The 16,108-nt window shown below is 48.1% G+C and overlaps 1 protein-coding gene across 2 annotated transcripts in view; it reads right to left on the reverse strand.

Annotated features, from left to right (window-relative positions):
- The window catches only part of FCHSD2 (FCH and double SH3 domains 2), a 147,752-nt gene that overhangs the window by 8,680 nt on the left and 122,964 nt on the right, over positions 1-16,108 (reverse strand). For both annotated transcript variants that reach the window (XM_061458121.1, XM_061458122.1), the window contains one exon: positions 2,924-3,085. In XM_061458121.1, coding sequence (XP_061314105.1) covers positions 2,924-3,085 — 162 coding nt within the window. The remainder of the gene's footprint in view (positions 1-2,923; positions 3,086-16,108) is intronic.

Below are 16,108 nucleotides of genomic sequence, written 5' to 3' on the forward strand. Positions count from 1 at the left end.
GGAGCTGATCCAGCTGACAGCCACAAGAAACATCATGGAAATGAGTGTATCAGGTCTAGAAAGAGTCCTTCAGAAAACATCTGCTCCTGGTTTCCTAACACGAGGCAGAAAATGACAGTTTCATTTTCAGTGTGGGGGCTGCTCAACCTCCTTGAATGGGTTTGTTTGCAAAGAGGGAAAACAGCAGCAATGAGACAGAAAATGAAGCAGCTTGTTTCCTAAAACTCATCTTTCAACACATTAGTGATGAAAGACAGCATAGGCAAAGAGTAAGTACATGAGACAATTACACTGAAGGTATGAGACAGCACAGACAAGAAGAAATGCGGGTAGAAAGTGATGACATAGTTTGATTATACACATCAAAAAAGGTACGAAAAGAGATATAAGATCAAGATCACTATATATATATATGGACTTAAAGGTCTTTTCTAGCCTCCATGATTCTATGATCCTATAATTGCTGCTGAGTCAAATGATTTTAGCTCCAGGGAGACCTTAGAGCAGCTCCAGTGCCTAAAGGGGCTGCAGGAAAGCTGGAGAGGGGCTTTGGACAAGGGCCTGTAGGGGCAGGCCAAGGGGAATGGCTTGAACCTGCCCGAGGGGAGACTGAGCTGAGCTCTTAGGCAGAAGCTCTTCCCTGGGAGGGTGCTGAGGCGCTGGCACAGGGTGCCCAGAGAAGCTGTGGCTGCCCCATCCCTGGCACTGCTCAAGGCCAGGTTGGACACAGGGGCTTGGAGCAAGCTGCTCTAGTGGAAGGGGTCCCTGCCCGTGGCAAGAGGCTTGGAACTGGATGAGCTTTAAGGTCCTTCCAACCCAAACCAGGCTGTGGATCTATGATTCTATCACAAAATCAGCCCACTGGAGAGGCAATGGGATATTAACTCCTTCAGCTCATTACATTCCTGTAGTAATGTAGGCATTGACCTTCCTTTCTCCTTTTTCACTCTTTACAAGGAAACACATGGAGAGCTTTGCTGAACAGACTCCCTGGATCAAAGAGCAAAGCTGGGTATCACTTACAGGAGGTGGGTACCTGGTTTCTGAGCAGTGAACACTGATCCCTCTTCAAAGCTGAAGAGAAACTGCTGCTTGTGACACGCTGCAGTAATTCCTCTAATAATTGCAAGCAGCGTAATTTTGGCCTTTGGCCTTCTAAGAATTCCATCTCCTGCTGTCCTCAGCTGGCTGCCAAGGTCAACAGCATCCTTGTTTTCACACAGGAGCGTATGTAAGTGTAAAAGGGGAAAATAAGGCTCAGAGTTTAGCCTCCCACTCTGTGGCATCTGCTGGCTCACCAGGGACTAGCGCAGGGCTTGGCTCCAGGGCTGGCTCTTGGCGTGTGTGATGAGACAGAGAACAAGGCATTGGGCACATTCCAGCGTGCACGAGGGCAAGTAAAGGAGGTGGAGTACAAGAAGAAAGGGAAAAAAGGCACTGTTAAACACAGCTATGTAACATCTCCTCATGTAGAAAGGATCTGAAAGGAATCTCAGTACAAGAACTCCTCTGGGATTTGGGAAGACTGGAGCATGGATCTGCATACTACAGCTTTAATCTCTAATTATACCACTCACCATGGGAATAAAGCAGAGACAGACTACACTGAGGAGTGCCTACAAGAACCTTTCCTGCATATCACTGTCACTGTGTCTGAGTTCTGTATAAGGTCCCTGGAGAGACATCCCAACAGCCTGAAGGCAACAAAGTGAGACTCCATTCAGCGCTCACTTCTTTGAACTAAAGCTGACATAGATGATAACACCTCTACATCCCAAACTCCCTTTTCCCTCTATGGCTTTGCCACCATTACCAAGAAGACACTAAAGAAGCACAAAGAAACATAGGAATGAGCAGGAATTTTGTGTGTAGATTCCACATTCTTGCTGAAAGGGAGATGTTGTTTCTTTTAGGTGGTCAGCAAAAGGAAGCAAATCATCTGCAGTGCAAAGAAAAACCACATCCCTGCTCCCCCTGCAAGTTCTGCTCTTCAGAACGTACATTCTGGGTGTCCAAAGATGAAGATTAATCTGAAGGGGAGATAAAGTATGAATGAAGTCGTTTTTAACCCAGTATGAAGGCTATAGTTAGGGAAGTATCTACATGAAAACCAAGACTTTGCAAAAGCCTCTGAATTTTGTTAAATATTAAAAGCATGAAAATCAGAAAAGTAAGATTTATTTGAGGCAAACTGACCAAACCTTCAGGAATTTTATTTTGCTTGGTTATTGGTGAAGAGCAACACATGGGTTTGGTTCTAGTGCCAAAGGTGACAGCTCAGCATTGCCAGGCATGGAAGGGATGAAAGAAAATAAACACATTGTGAGGTCTTATAGCAGTTTCTCTTCTCCTTGTTGGTACTGGCAGCTCCAGAGGAGGCCATGGAGCTGCTGCGAGGGCTGGAGCAGCTCTGCTCTGGAGCCAGGCTGAGAGAGCTGGGCTGGGGCAGCCTGGAGAAGAGAAGGCTCCTGAAGGGGAGACCTGAGAGCAGCTCCAGTGCCTGAAGGGGCTGCAGGAAAGCTGGAGAGGGGCTTGGGACAAGGGCCTGTAGGGCCAGGCCAAGGGGAATGGCTTGAACCTGCCCGAGGGGAGACTGAGCTGAGCTCTTAGGCAGAAGCTCTTCCCTGTGAGGGTGCTGAGGCGCTGGCACAGGGTGCCCAGAGAAGCTGTGGCTGCCCCATCCCTGGCAGTGTTCAAGGCCAGGTTGGACACAGGGGCTTGGAGCAAGCTGCTCTATGGAAGGGGTCCCTGCCCGTGGCAGGGGTTGGAGCTGGAGGAGCTTTAAGGTCCCTTCCAACCCAAACCCTTCCCTAATTCAATGATTTATGATGAATTCTGGTTTATATTCAATATTAAGTTAGGAATTGCTACTAGGAAAGAGCCACATGGAACCAAGGTGAGGTTGAGACGACGGAGGCCCTACCAGGTGTGAAGAGCCGTTGTTGGTCACTGAGGGCAGGCTGGCCCAGCGCTCGTTTTCCAGTTCCTCCATCACTTGGTTCATGGCGCTCTTGAGCCACGTATCCACGGACACCCCGATCTGCTTGAGCAGGTCCAGACGAGCCTCTGCTTTCAGCTTTATTATCTGAGGAAACACAGACAGCAGTCAGAGCTCTGTCAAGATCCCAACGTGTTATTGCCTGATCCCCACATCACTCCTGCGGCTCCGAAAGCTGCTCCATGCAGAGTAAAGTCTGGTTCTTCATTTCCTTGCCTGCAGGAATGTGGAGTGAGCCAAGAGGCAGGGGATCTTGCTCTAGAGATGTAAAACCACAGGCACAGCCAATTTCACCAGCGGGAACTGGATGATCCTAAGGTCCCTTCCAGCCCAAATCATTCTACGATCCCATCTATTAGTTCAGGCTAAGTTTCTACTCCTATGTTCTAGTGGTTGGTGAAGTGCAGACCATTTCCAAAGGGCAAGAAAGCAGACCAAGCCCCAGCATTTCACAGTGCTTTTAAAATCAGGGATACTCCTGGGCTTCAGACCCTGGATGCTCTTTCAGCTGGTGACTAAACTGGCTATCACAGAATCATAGAATAGTTTGGGTTGGAAAGGACCTTAAGATCACCCAGTTCCAACCCCCCTGCCATGGGCCATGATACACAAGGCAACCCAGTGTGATACACACAACCCCAAAATGTGGCTCTTTTCCACCAGCACTTCCCAGAGATGACAGGAAGCTCATTTGTTATGGAAACAGGGTATTGTAACAACTCTAGAATGAAGTCTCCCACTGCAATGAACAGCTCCATGAGTTTTGTCTTTGGAATGGAATGAAAATGCAGGTTTGCCAACAGCTGGGTGCACTTCAGCATCCTGGCATGCTTCTGTGCTGCTGGAGCCAAGGCTTTCCCTAACTTGTGACAAACCACCACCCTGATCCACATTATTAACAGCCTAAGGAGGAGGAAGGGCAAGGGTAGCATGAAGAAATCCAGGACTTCAAGAAAAGCAAAGGAGAATTCCAAAGAGCAAGTAAGGAAGTGGGGGGCAAACCTAGGAATAAAATGGAGGTTATTTATGACCATTGTCATCATCATCATCATCATCATCCTGTTCCTCCCTCTCCTCCTCTTGCATTTGCTTACCAGAGGAACAAAAACCAAGTGATTTTGTCCTTCAGTGAGTCACTGATGGAGGCAACCACAGGAACCCACTGAACCATGCTTGAGCTTTCCCTGCACTTCCTTTCAGTGTTCTTCCTTCTGAGCATGTTACTGAGCAAGCAGGAAAGTTTCATGTCCTTCCTCACCCTTCCAGCCCCTTCCACAGGGATCAGAAGCACTTTACTACAGCATTGCTACCTGCAGTGACCCATCAAGTTAATAGCAGCGTGAAACCAAGCAAACTCAGCAAAGATAGATGGGCCTAAGCAGAAATTAGAGGGGAAGTGCTTTTCCTGTAGTGCCTGAAGCACAGTAGACTATGCAGGGTATGTGTACAGTGGGTTTGATGGATGGACCACTCGTGGATAAGGAATTGAATTGGCTGGATGGTTGCACTCGAAGAGTTGTGGTCAACGGCTCGATGTCCAAGTGGAGACCAGTGATGAGTGGTGTCCTCAGGGGTTGGTGTTGGGACTGATCCTGTTCAACATCTTTGTTGGTGCCATGGACAGTGGGATCCAGCACCCTCAGCAGGTTTGCTGATGCCACCGAGCTCTGTGGTGCAGTGACACTGGAGGGGAGGGATGGGATCCAGAGGGACCTGGACAGGCTGGAGAGCTGGGATCGTGTGAACCTCATGGAGCTCAACCAGGCCAAGGGCAAGGTCCTGCCCATGGGCTGGGGCAATCCCAGCACAAACCCAGGCTGGGGGAGCCTGGATGGAGCAGCCTGAGGAGAAGGACTTGGGGTGTTGGGTGAGGAGAAGCTCCCCATGACCCGGCTTCAGTGTGTGCTTGAGCCCAGAACCCCCCCGTGTGCTGGGCTGCACCCCCAGAGCGTGAGCAGCAGCTCAGGGAGGGGATCCTGCCCCTCTGCTGTGTGAAGGGGAGACCCCCCCCTGCAGCCCTGATCCAGCTCTGGGGCAGCAGCACAAGAGGGACGTGGAGCTGTTGGAACGCAACCATCCCATGACTACAAACTAAAACACCAACTGGTGTTACACAGATTTTTCTCCCTCTCAACTCACATCCTTACTCTATACAGAAGTTTGTCTGAGGTGAACTGATAGAATCATAGAATGGTTTGGGTTGGAAAGGACCTTAAGATCACCCAGTTCCAGCCCCCCTGCCATGGGCAGGGACACCTCACACTAAACCATGGCACCCAAGGCTCTGTCCAACCTGGCCTTGAACACTGCCAGGGATGGAGCATTCACAACCTCCCTGGGCAACCCATTCCAGTGCCTCAGCACCCTCACAGGAAAGAATTTCCTCCTTCTATCCAATCTAACCTCCCCCCGTTTCACTTTGAACCCATCACCCCTTGTCCTGTCACTACAGTCCCTAATGAAGAGCCCCTCCCCAGCGGTGGTTTTCTTGTTCTCAACATGCTCCTGCATTTCAATATCATCTTTATATTAAGAAGATAAGTCAGAAAATAAATGACTATAATGTTCATTCAGGCAAACCCTGAAACATGGATCTGTTTTCATCTGAAAGCTATCTGCAAGGATGTCTTTAAACCTGTTTCAAACAACAGAACTACTTTTGAGAGGTGTTACTTTTAATTCCCTTTAGAAGACAGGTGATTCTTTAAAGCAGGAAGGTTTTAGAGTGGAATTTGTCACTTAAAAGGTATCTCCCTACGGGCACTGGTGCATGCACAACTCCCCCACATAATTAGATACAGAGACTGAAGGAATGGATGAGCTTGGGAAGTATTTCCCATGGGAAAAGCCAAAGCTACTTAGCCAAGTGAAGTTCCCACTTCTCCTTACAAGTGGTCTTCAGGTGAATGATTAACGTGTGCTGTGAACACTCTTCACAGAGCTGAGGAAAGGAGGAAAAGAAGTAAGATACAGTTATCTGCATTGCAGTACTGCAGCCAAGATTCACAAAACACTGCTTCAGAATGAATACAAAGGCCAAAGATGGAGCATTCCCATCTGAAAGGCAGATCCTTCCGACTCAGCTGCAGCACCGAGTGGACACATCATCCTTTCCTTGTGCTTGTTTTCTGAGACTCTCATAGATGGACTTCATGCAGCTCAACACAAGTCATTTGTTTTAGCTTGTCAATGAGAAACATTACTAAGCTGAGCTGCCTCCATGTATACATCTGCTTGTGGAGTAAGGTGCTGTCTCCTAATTCATCTTTATGTTCTGACATTACTGGAGCAAGTCCAGAGGAGGCCACGAGGATGGGCAGGGGCTGGAGCAGCTCCTGTATGGAGCCAGGCTGAGAACCCTGGGGCTGTTGAGCCTGGAGAAGAGAAGCTGCGTGGAGACCTCAGAGCAGCTTCCAGTGTGTGAAGGGGGCTGCAAGGATGCTGGAGAGGGACTCTTCATTAGGGACTGCAGTGATAGGACAAGGGGTGATGGGTTCAGACTGAAACAGGGGAAGTTCAGGTTGGAGATAAGGAAGAAGCTCTTCTCTGTGAGGATGCTGAAGCCCTGGCACAGGGTGCCATGGTTTAGTGTGAGGTGTCCCTGCCCATGGCAGGGGGTTGGAACTGGATGAGCTTTAAGGCCCTTTCCAACCCAAACTACTCCATGATACTACATTACAAGACCTTTCCATGTGCCTTCCCCAGGCCAGGGTCAGCCTCGTTGTTTCCCTGTCTTACCTCATTATGCAATTCCCAATTAGCCTGAGTTACACAACAGCACCAAACATGAGCCCAGGCATGCCAGAAACATCTGTGCTTCATGTTAGTACCCTGTTGCAAAGCGTGTTGTTTGTACTAAGTTGTTAACTAGAATAAAAAAGCTGCTCCAGGATCCTTGACTGGACTTGCTAAGGAGTTTTCAATCCAAGGTACCAAGCCAATCCAAGGAATTACCCCCCTCTATTTACACATAGTAGCCTTCATACTTAACAAATGTTTGTTCCAAACCACAATTGTTTTGAGTTTCATTCCACTGCACACAAGCCATAAAACTCCTTAACAGTGATAGGTCAGGCCTGCACTTGAAAGATGTAAAACACTATTAACAAGCATACATATATACTGTAACCTAAATCATACTGCTGGTAGACCAGGATTAACAGCTTCCTACCTACAAGAATGCAAGAAACCCCAACCAGACAGTAGCATAACTTTATTCTCACAAAGGAACAGCTACCTATGGATTTAATCCACTCTATTTGGTGCTGTCAGGCCATCACTGGAATACTGTGCTCAGGTTTGGTCCTGCTGTACAAGAAGGATGTGGCTGGGCTGGAGAGGGTCCAGAGAAGGGCCTCAAAGATGCTCCAAGGGCTGGGCAGCAGTGAGGAAAGGCTGAGAAAGCTGGGACTGTTCAGCTGGAGAAGAGAAGGCTCAGGGAGACCTGATCCATGTGCCAGGAGGTAAAGGGGGGCTGCAGGGAAGATGGAGGCTCCCTTTGGACAAGGAGTCCCATGGGAGAGCTGAGGGGTGATGGGCACAAGTTACTGCTGGGGAGATTCCCAATGGACACAAGAGGAAAATGCCTCCCAATGAGAACAAGCAGCCATTGGAATAATGTCCCCAGGGAAGTGGGGACTCCCCAGTGTTGGACACTGTTAAGATGGGGCTGCACAGGGTGCTGGGCATCCCATCTAGGTAATGCTGTGCCTGGAAAGGTTGGAGCAGATGACCCTTGATGTCCCTTCAACCTGGGACTCCATGATTCTACGACTGAAACTACAAGCCCTTCATTCAACTATCACTGTGTCTAAGTTGTGACTTCATCAAGAGGGACCCACCATGCACAAGACTGCCAAGTCTGGCTTGCCCAGTCTATGGATTTCTGGTCTATGGATTTCTGAAGCCAGGAAGTCATGCATTGAGATGGGAAGAGACACGGTGTACTCTGGGCCACACCACAGCTTTGCATTACAATGTAAAACCACACACCGCTGCAAGACCCTTAGGAAAGGATGCACAAGCTCTCAAAGCCTTGTTCCCTCATAATATATTGCAAATAAAAACTAAATAAGGCTTTAATCTTTGATTTCTCCCTCTCAACCAAACGGACTCCAGCAGCCCCACGTGCCACGCTTCCTGACGGAGTGACCTCCACTGCCAGAAGCTCATAGACTTGCAAATAGGACCACAGAATGAACTAGGTTGGAAAAGACCTTGAAGATCATCAAGTCCAACATGTTAAGTCAAGTCAGCACTTACATTCCCAGCAGTATTAAGTACCTCCAGGAAGGCAGCTGAGTTTTGAAAGCTCAGGAATGCTGGAATTCAGCGCTCGCTCCACAATCTGGGTGCTGCCCAAATCTCACTGTTATTAAAGCCTCACTGTAGGACAAATATTTTCCTATTTACTAGTGAAATTCCTATTTACAGTTCCTATTTACCCATTCCTATTCCATCGCTAAGGACTTAACACTGATTGAAAACACCTCAGCCACCCACAGAATTTACAGTGTTCTGGGTGGTTCCTGCTCTTCTACTGCCTTAGTTGATGGTAGGTTATAAGCAGATGAAAGGGAAACCCCCCAATATCTTCAAAGATATAAATACTGTTATCTATTTCTCACATACCTATGGTTGCTCTACATGGAAGAAGGAATAGCTTTGTTTATTTACTGCTCCAGGCTTCATTAAGCAAAGGTTTTAGACCTACAGCTTGCACAACAGCTTTGGAAGCCCTGCAAATGAAACCCAGCAAGAACACATTACATAGCTGGTCTCTGCTCCCAGAGGGAAAAGGGCCTCCAAGAAACCAAGGGTTCATTCACATCCCACAAACACCTCATTACAAGCCTTTTAAAGTCAGTTATAAAAGTGTTGGGCTAAAAAGCAAACAGAGAAATCCAGCAAAGCTCAGCTAATGTGGCCCCTTCGGTGCTCTGGGTGGTGATTGTTAAGGTCAGTGTTCAATGGGTTTTAATGAAAAGAGAGTTCCTTTATTTTCCATGATTTTTCAAGGTGCAGAACACGACCAGGACCAACATGTGCCCAGTCAGTGAGTGCATCTCTTCCTGCTGCATGCTCCCTGGGCTTTGGGATCTATAATAAAGCCACTTGAACCCCACTACCCTGCCCATTTTTCCATAGAATCCCAGACTGGTTTGGGTTGAAGGGACCTTAGAGCTCATCCAGCTCCAACCCCTGCCACGGGCAGGGACCCCTTCCACTGGAGCAGCTTGCTCCAAGCCCCTGTGTCCAACCTGGCCTTGAACACTGCCAGGGATGGAGCAGCCACAGCTTCTCTGGGCACCCTGTGCCAGCGCCTCAGCACCCTCACAGGGAAGAGCTTCTGCCTAAGAGCTCAGCTCAGTCTCCCCTGGGGCAGGTTAAAGCCATTCCCCTTGTTCTGTTGCTACAGGCCCTTGTCCCAAGCCCCTCTCCATCTTTCCTGCAGCCCCTTCAGGCACTGGAGCTGCTCTCAGGTCTCCCCTTCAGGAGCCTTCTCTTCTCCAGGCTCACCCAGCCCAGCTCTCTCAGCCTGGCTCCAGAGCAGAGCTGCTCCAGCCCTCGCAGCAGCTCCATGGCCTCCTCTGGCCTCGCTCCAACAGCTCCACGTCCCTCTTGTGCTGCTGCCCCAGAGCTGGACCAGGGCTGCAGGGGGGGTCTCCCCTTCACGCAGCAGAGGGGCAGGATCCCCTCCCTGAGCTGCTGCTCACGCTCTGGGGGTGCAGCCCAGCACACGGGGGGGTTCTGGGTTCAAGCGCTCACTGAAGCCGGGTCATGGGGAGCTTTTCTCTTAAAGTATCCAGAATTATTTCTTTTAGACAAAGGTCACATTTATAAGCACATTCAGATATTAAAACCACATTAAATTGGGATTATAAGTAGATCTAAACCGTCTTTTCTGAGAAATACATTATTTCACTGCAGTGTTTTTCTAGTGGCAGGAACATAACCATTAAGTGGGTCAGAGAGGCTCATTTGGCAAATTGTTTTACCTAAGAAGAAAGGAACATGGAAAAGTTCTGGCAAAACGTGCTGAAAAGATATAAATCATTCTTTTTATTCCATTTAGAAACATTCCCACTTAAATTCTAGGCTTCTTAAGATTAAAAGTGTATTAAAGTGAAATCATTCTCTTACAGAAAAATACTGTACCATTCAAATTTGGGGCGAGCAGAAGTATTTGCTCAGTGACAGAAGGAACTACCAGTCCAGTAAAAACAAGCACTGGAATGCCAAAAATGTCTCAGAAGGCAATGCAAGCCCCCCCCCGGTGCAAACCGGTCTTAAATCACAGCCCAGTGCTATTCCAGCAGGGATGCACTAAATAATCCATGAAATTCAGCTTTCAGTGCCTTGTGGATGTTTGGGAGATGCTGAACCCACCCCAGTTTAAAAGATAAATTCAGTGCAACACAGCTCACCTAAAACTTTGATGCCTGAGGCACAAACTTGAGCTCAGCCTTGGCACGGGAGACCTGCAGTGATTTCAGTTGGGCAGCGTTTGACTGCGGTACTGTAAATCAAGGCCATAGGATGCCAGAACAAAGAAGCAGCTAAGGATGCTCTTCCTGCTCTACCCTACGTTTGCTTTGTCTTCTCTACAGCCAAGAGAAAATCACTTACTTCTGGGCTGCAGAGGAAGCTCAGTCACTGCTTGTGACTGCAGCGAGTCCTGCAGCAGCCTGGAAACAACCAGTCTATGAACTCATCAGGTTGGGACCAGAACCACAGAAAGCTGAGAGAGCTGGGCTGGGTGAGCCTAGAGAAGAGAAGGCTCCTGAAGGGGAGACCTCAGAGCAGCTCCAGTGCCTGAAGGGGCTGCAGGAAAGCTGGAGAGGGGCTTGGGACAAGGGCCTGTAGGGCCAGGCCAAGGGGAATGGCTTTAACCTGCCCGAGGGGAGACTGAGCTGAGCTCTTAGGCAGAAGCTCTTCCCTGGGAGGGTGCTGAGGCGCTGGCACAGGGTGCCCAGAGAAGCTGTGGCTGCCCCATCCCTGGCAGTGTTCAAGGCCAGGTTGGACACAGGGGCTTGGAGCAAGCTGCTCTAGTGGAAGGTGTCCCTGCCTGTGGCAAGGGTTGGAGCTGGAGGAGCTTCAAAGTCCCTTCCAACCCAAACCGATCTGACTCCATGATAATCCCCAAACCCAACACTTCCTGTGCACCAACAAGGGAATTAGCTAATAAATGACATTTTTCAACAATTTCTAGGGTTTTTAAGTGGGAGGATGGGCAGGAAGGTTCTACACATATTACAACAAACTCAGTTAATTTATATGCTAAATATTCCACATGGACTGAAATCAAACGAGTCTGTTGGGGTGAAGCAAACAGGAAATGAAACACTGACACAGATAACGTGTCTCAAAAGTGAATGCCAAGGTTAAGAATGCAGAGGTTAAGCTGTTCATGGAGAAAGGCCCACCTGCATAGCTCCAGCCCACCTGGCTGAGTCTGACCAAGCCCAAGCATACAGAAACATCAGAAATTCCTAAACAAAGAAAGCAGTTGGTTGGGAAGGAGATGGAGAGTAGAGAAGAGCAGTATTGAAGCATTTAGGGTTTAAGAAGTTTTTCCCACACTACTGGTAGTGGGACTGAATATAAAGTACCCAAACTCCGTAGGCAGAGAATGAAATGTACATAAAATATATGTATTCAAACCTACCCCTAACCCTCAGCAGGTTTGCTGATGACACCGAGCTCTGTGGTGCAGTGACACTGGAGGGAAGGGATGGGATGGGATCCAGAGGGACCTGGGCAGGCTGAGAGCTGGGACCGTGTGAACCTCATGGAGCTCAACCAGGCCAAGGGCAAGGTCCTGCCCATGGGTCGGGGCAATCCCAGCACAAACCCAGGCTGAGGGAGACTGGATGGAGCAGCCTGAGGAGAAGGACTTGGGGTGTTGGGTGAGGAGAAGCTCCCCATGACCCAGCTTCAGTGTGTGCTTGAGCCCAGACACCCCCCGTGTGCTGGGCTGCACCCCCAGAGCGTGAGCAGCAGCTCAGGGAGGGGATCCTGCCCCTCTGCTGTGTGAAGGGGAGACCCCCCCTGCAGCCCTGATCCAGCTCTGGGGCAGCAGCACAAGAGGGACGTGGAGCTGTTGGAGCGAGGCCAGAGGAGGCCATGGAGCTGCTGCGAGGGCTGGAGCAGCTCTGCTCTGGAGCCAGGCTGAGAGAGCTGGGCTGGGTGAGCCTGGAGAAGGCCCTTGTAAAAAGCCCACCTCCAGCCTAAAGTGCTTCTTTAGGCACTGGAAGCTGCTCCATGGTCTTGCTGAAGCCTTCTCTCCATGTTCAGTGATTGGATGTCACTGATGAAGTACAAAGACTTACACATCCTCGTAATACCACAGACTCTGATGATGTCCCTCTCAACAACGACATTCTCTTCTCACTAAACTGCTTTTTACCTTAAGAGTTGAAAATTCCTGACCTGTGGATTTTGGTGGCGTTTTTCCAAGCTATTCCCAACCTTCTTAGCCGGAAAGATGAACGGCTCCAACAGCTCTCATATGGAGAAGGCAATCTGTTTACCCAGCACAGCTCTCCCAGGCATATGTTTCCAGAGCAAAGCCATAGATAGCAGCCAGTGACATTTCACATATTCAGCTTTCTGGGGGTTGGCAGCCTTATTCCACACCATGGAGCATATGGAATTAGCTTTTCTCACATTCCTTTGGAACAGAGGACAGCACTCTTGAAGGGTTCAACTGGAAGAACATGTAACAGGCTGAAACGTAGCTACGTCCACTTGAGATGAGGTAGGACCACATGCAGCACATGATTAATAGATTACATCCTAAGATAGAACAGGAGCCCAGCCAGCAAACACAACTGTTATCACAGCAGAGTGATAAATATTCATAGCCAAATACAAAGGGAGGGAGAAAAGAGCCCTCCTCTTACAATTAAAAATGGACCTAAGCTTCTGAACTCATCAAACCAAGTAAACAGCATCATAATGAGTCTTAATCAAATCTTATCTGGTACAAAGACTCTCTTGAGAGTTGTAGATATCCTAATGAGGAGACAAAATGCATCCCCCTATAATTAAGTGGAAATAGGATTAATTGCTGTAGAGGCCCCAAGACCTTCCTTGAGCACAGACCTGAGCACAAATGGGAAATCTCCCATCATCGTTGAGAAGAATTATGTCAGCTTTGGGACCAACTTTACTGCCTGGGAGACTCCCACTGGGCTATCAAAGCATCAGAGTCTTTACTTTGATAGAGACAGAGTAAGATGAGAGGAAGAATTCGAGTAACTCAGCCTAAGCATCCAGGATGCAGGCTGAAGGAAGGATACAGAAACAAGAACGTAACTTCAACTTTGGTTTTCCCTTATTTCTGCAACACAGACCAGTGGAGACAGTAGCTTTTTGTCTCCACTGGTTTAAAGATAAAGGGATAGAGGCAGTGGAGAAACAAAAAGCTACTTCAAGGCAAATTAGATCTATCCAATTGATTGAACCTTCCTTATTCTTCATTAGGGACTGTAGGGATAGGACAAGGGGTGATGGGTTCAAACTGAAACAGGGGAAGTTTAGACTGGATCTAAGGAAGAAGTTCTTTACTGTGAGGGTGCTGAGGCACTGGAATGGGTTGCCCAGGGAAGCTGTGAATGCTCCATCCCTGGCCAGGTTGGACAGAGCCTTGGGTGCCATGGTTTAGCATGAGGTGTCCCTGCCCATGGCAGTTGGAACTGGATGATCTTAAGGTCCTTTCCAATCCTGTTCTATGATTCTATGATTCTACTTGTTTCAAAAATGAAAGCTTAAAATGCAGGAGTTGTAGTTCAGTTACGTGAGCCAGCTGAGTAAGCGCAAAGGAGCTACACCAACAGCTGATGTTCTCAACTCACTGAATTCCAAAGGTGATCTCCTTTAGAGCTGGTGCTTGAAATGTGCCCCCCTTCATTGAAACAAGCATCCACTGCTCTCAGTGCTTGTCTTCATCAAGATCCAGCCCTGACACAGTGGTGGTGAAACACTGTTCTGCCAAGGATGGAGCTCCTCTGCATCTAAACTCCGTGCTGGAGCATTAAGCACAGTCAGTTGTGGAGCTCTGCCAGTGTCAGAGGTATTATCAGTTGTAGTCTAACACTTTCTTTAAAGCCAAGTGAGTTTTGGGCTGGGATAACTTGCACTAGAGCAGGTGGTGTCCTCATGGTAGGGGGTTGGACCTGGATGAGCTTTAAGGTCGCTTCCCACCCAAACCACTCTGTGATTCCATGATTCCATGACATCAACTAATACTTGTTGCAGTTGCAAGCGAAGCTGTGCTGATACCTTCCCAACAAAATAGTTTGTTTTCTTGTAACAACATTTGTGTTATCATTAAACACCACTAGACATGGCACAAGAACAAAGCTACTCTTCAGTTTCAACCACAGCAGCACACACAGGGTTTTGCAGATGCTACGATTTAATGTGACAAGGTGATAATGAACTAACTAACGTTAAAGGGCAGATTATTTGTACTGTTCACAGAGGGTGCAACCACGGATGGTGTCAGGCAACCATAAAAAACCATATCCTCAGTAACAGCAGCAAATGTAAATCCAGTAAATGGGTCTTTGCACGTTCTGGGACTTGTTTCTTCCTGTCTCACTTTATAAATGACATACATCAAACAGCTTCAGAAAAGACAAAATGAGGTCTATGAAATGGTTCCTTTTCTGCTTTCCACCTGGATGAGCTTTAAGGTCCCATCGAACCCAAACCTGTCTGTGATTCTAGGATTCCTAAGCCAGGTCCTTCCAACAACTGATCACCGGCTTCTGCCAGCATTCCAGACACCCTCTTCCCCCACTTGCTACTACGAGAAGGACCTCTTTGAAGCTCTGACCTAAATCAGGGGGCTCTTTGCTTTGTTTCATTTACCAGCTGCAGCTCCATGACCCAAATGCAGTGCAGTGGGTCAAGGAAAGGGCAATTCCATGGCTCCCCTATAGCCTAAATAAGTGACCGTAACTTCTAGCACAAATTCCATTCCCCCAACCCAACCATCAGTAATTCCAACTTAATCACTCGCACTTAAATATGCAGGAATGCTGCAAATGTTTGGTGTTCACACACTGGAAAGAATTATAATTGCATTACCAACGAAAATGTTTGTGCTCAAAGCTTACATCGTTTATTCTTCTAGAGATTAGATGTGTGCAGAAACCTCCTGTCTAATTAATGGCCCTGAAATTACTGAATGGGGCCACTTAGGGGAGTAGGGACAAAGAAGGGGTGAAGCCAAAAGAAATTACTAACCCCAAGGAAAAAGCTTATAGAATTCACTTACTGGCTACTCTTACAAACAATGAATTCTATATTATAACTTATGGCAATATATAAAAGTCACCAAGTGGTTCAAACACCTACAGAAGAGGCCATGGAGATGCTGCAAGGGCTGGAGCAGCTCTGCTCTGGAGCCAGGCTGAGAGAGCTGGGCTGGGGCAGCCTGGAGAAGAGAAGGCTCCTGAAGGGGAGACCTGAGAGCAGCTCCAGTGCCTGAAGGGGCTGCAGGAAAGCTGGAGAGGGGCTGGGGACAAGGGGTAATGGCTTGGAAGGGGATTGGAGCAAGCTGCTCTAGTGGAAGGGGTCCCTGCCCGTGGCAGGGCTGGAGCTGGATGAGCTTTAAGCTCCCTTACAACACAAACCAGGCTGGGAGTCTGTGATCCATACAGGGCCAAAGCCTATTTTGTACTGTGGACATCCTCCTTGGTCATTACTATTGCAGCACCTCCTATCAAAGCTTTACCTTTGATGACGGACTCGATTATCTTAAAGGTTTTTTCCAATCCAGTTGTTTCTATGGTTCTTTCCAGAATGTAACAAATACAAATCACCCCTGTCTGTTTTCCTCTCCACCACCTCCCCCAGGAAACGTGTCATCTCTCTGCTCACTTTTCCACTGATTTATTGGGTCTCATTAATCATACATTCCTAAGACTTGCAATCACTTAAGGTCCAGACTGATTTCATTTGTTACTCTTATAATATTCTTTGTGCAAATCTTCTCCTCTGCAACTTCTTATCCTGATTTGATTTCTTTCTGCTGCTGCTTTTATCTTTCATTCTCATTCCCTCTGTCCTTACATATTTAATCATTAACTCTGTATA

This window comes from Pezoporus flaviventris, unplaced genomic scaffold (genome assembly GCF_033815535.1).
Source record: "Pezoporus flaviventris isolate CSIRO_AGI_PZ_B2104156 unplaced genomic scaffold, CSIRO_AGI_Pfla_v1 ptg000025l, whole genome shotgun sequence".
NCBI classification, from domain to species: Eukaryota; Metazoa; Chordata; class Aves; order Psittaciformes; family Psittacidae; genus Pezoporus; species Pezoporus flaviventris.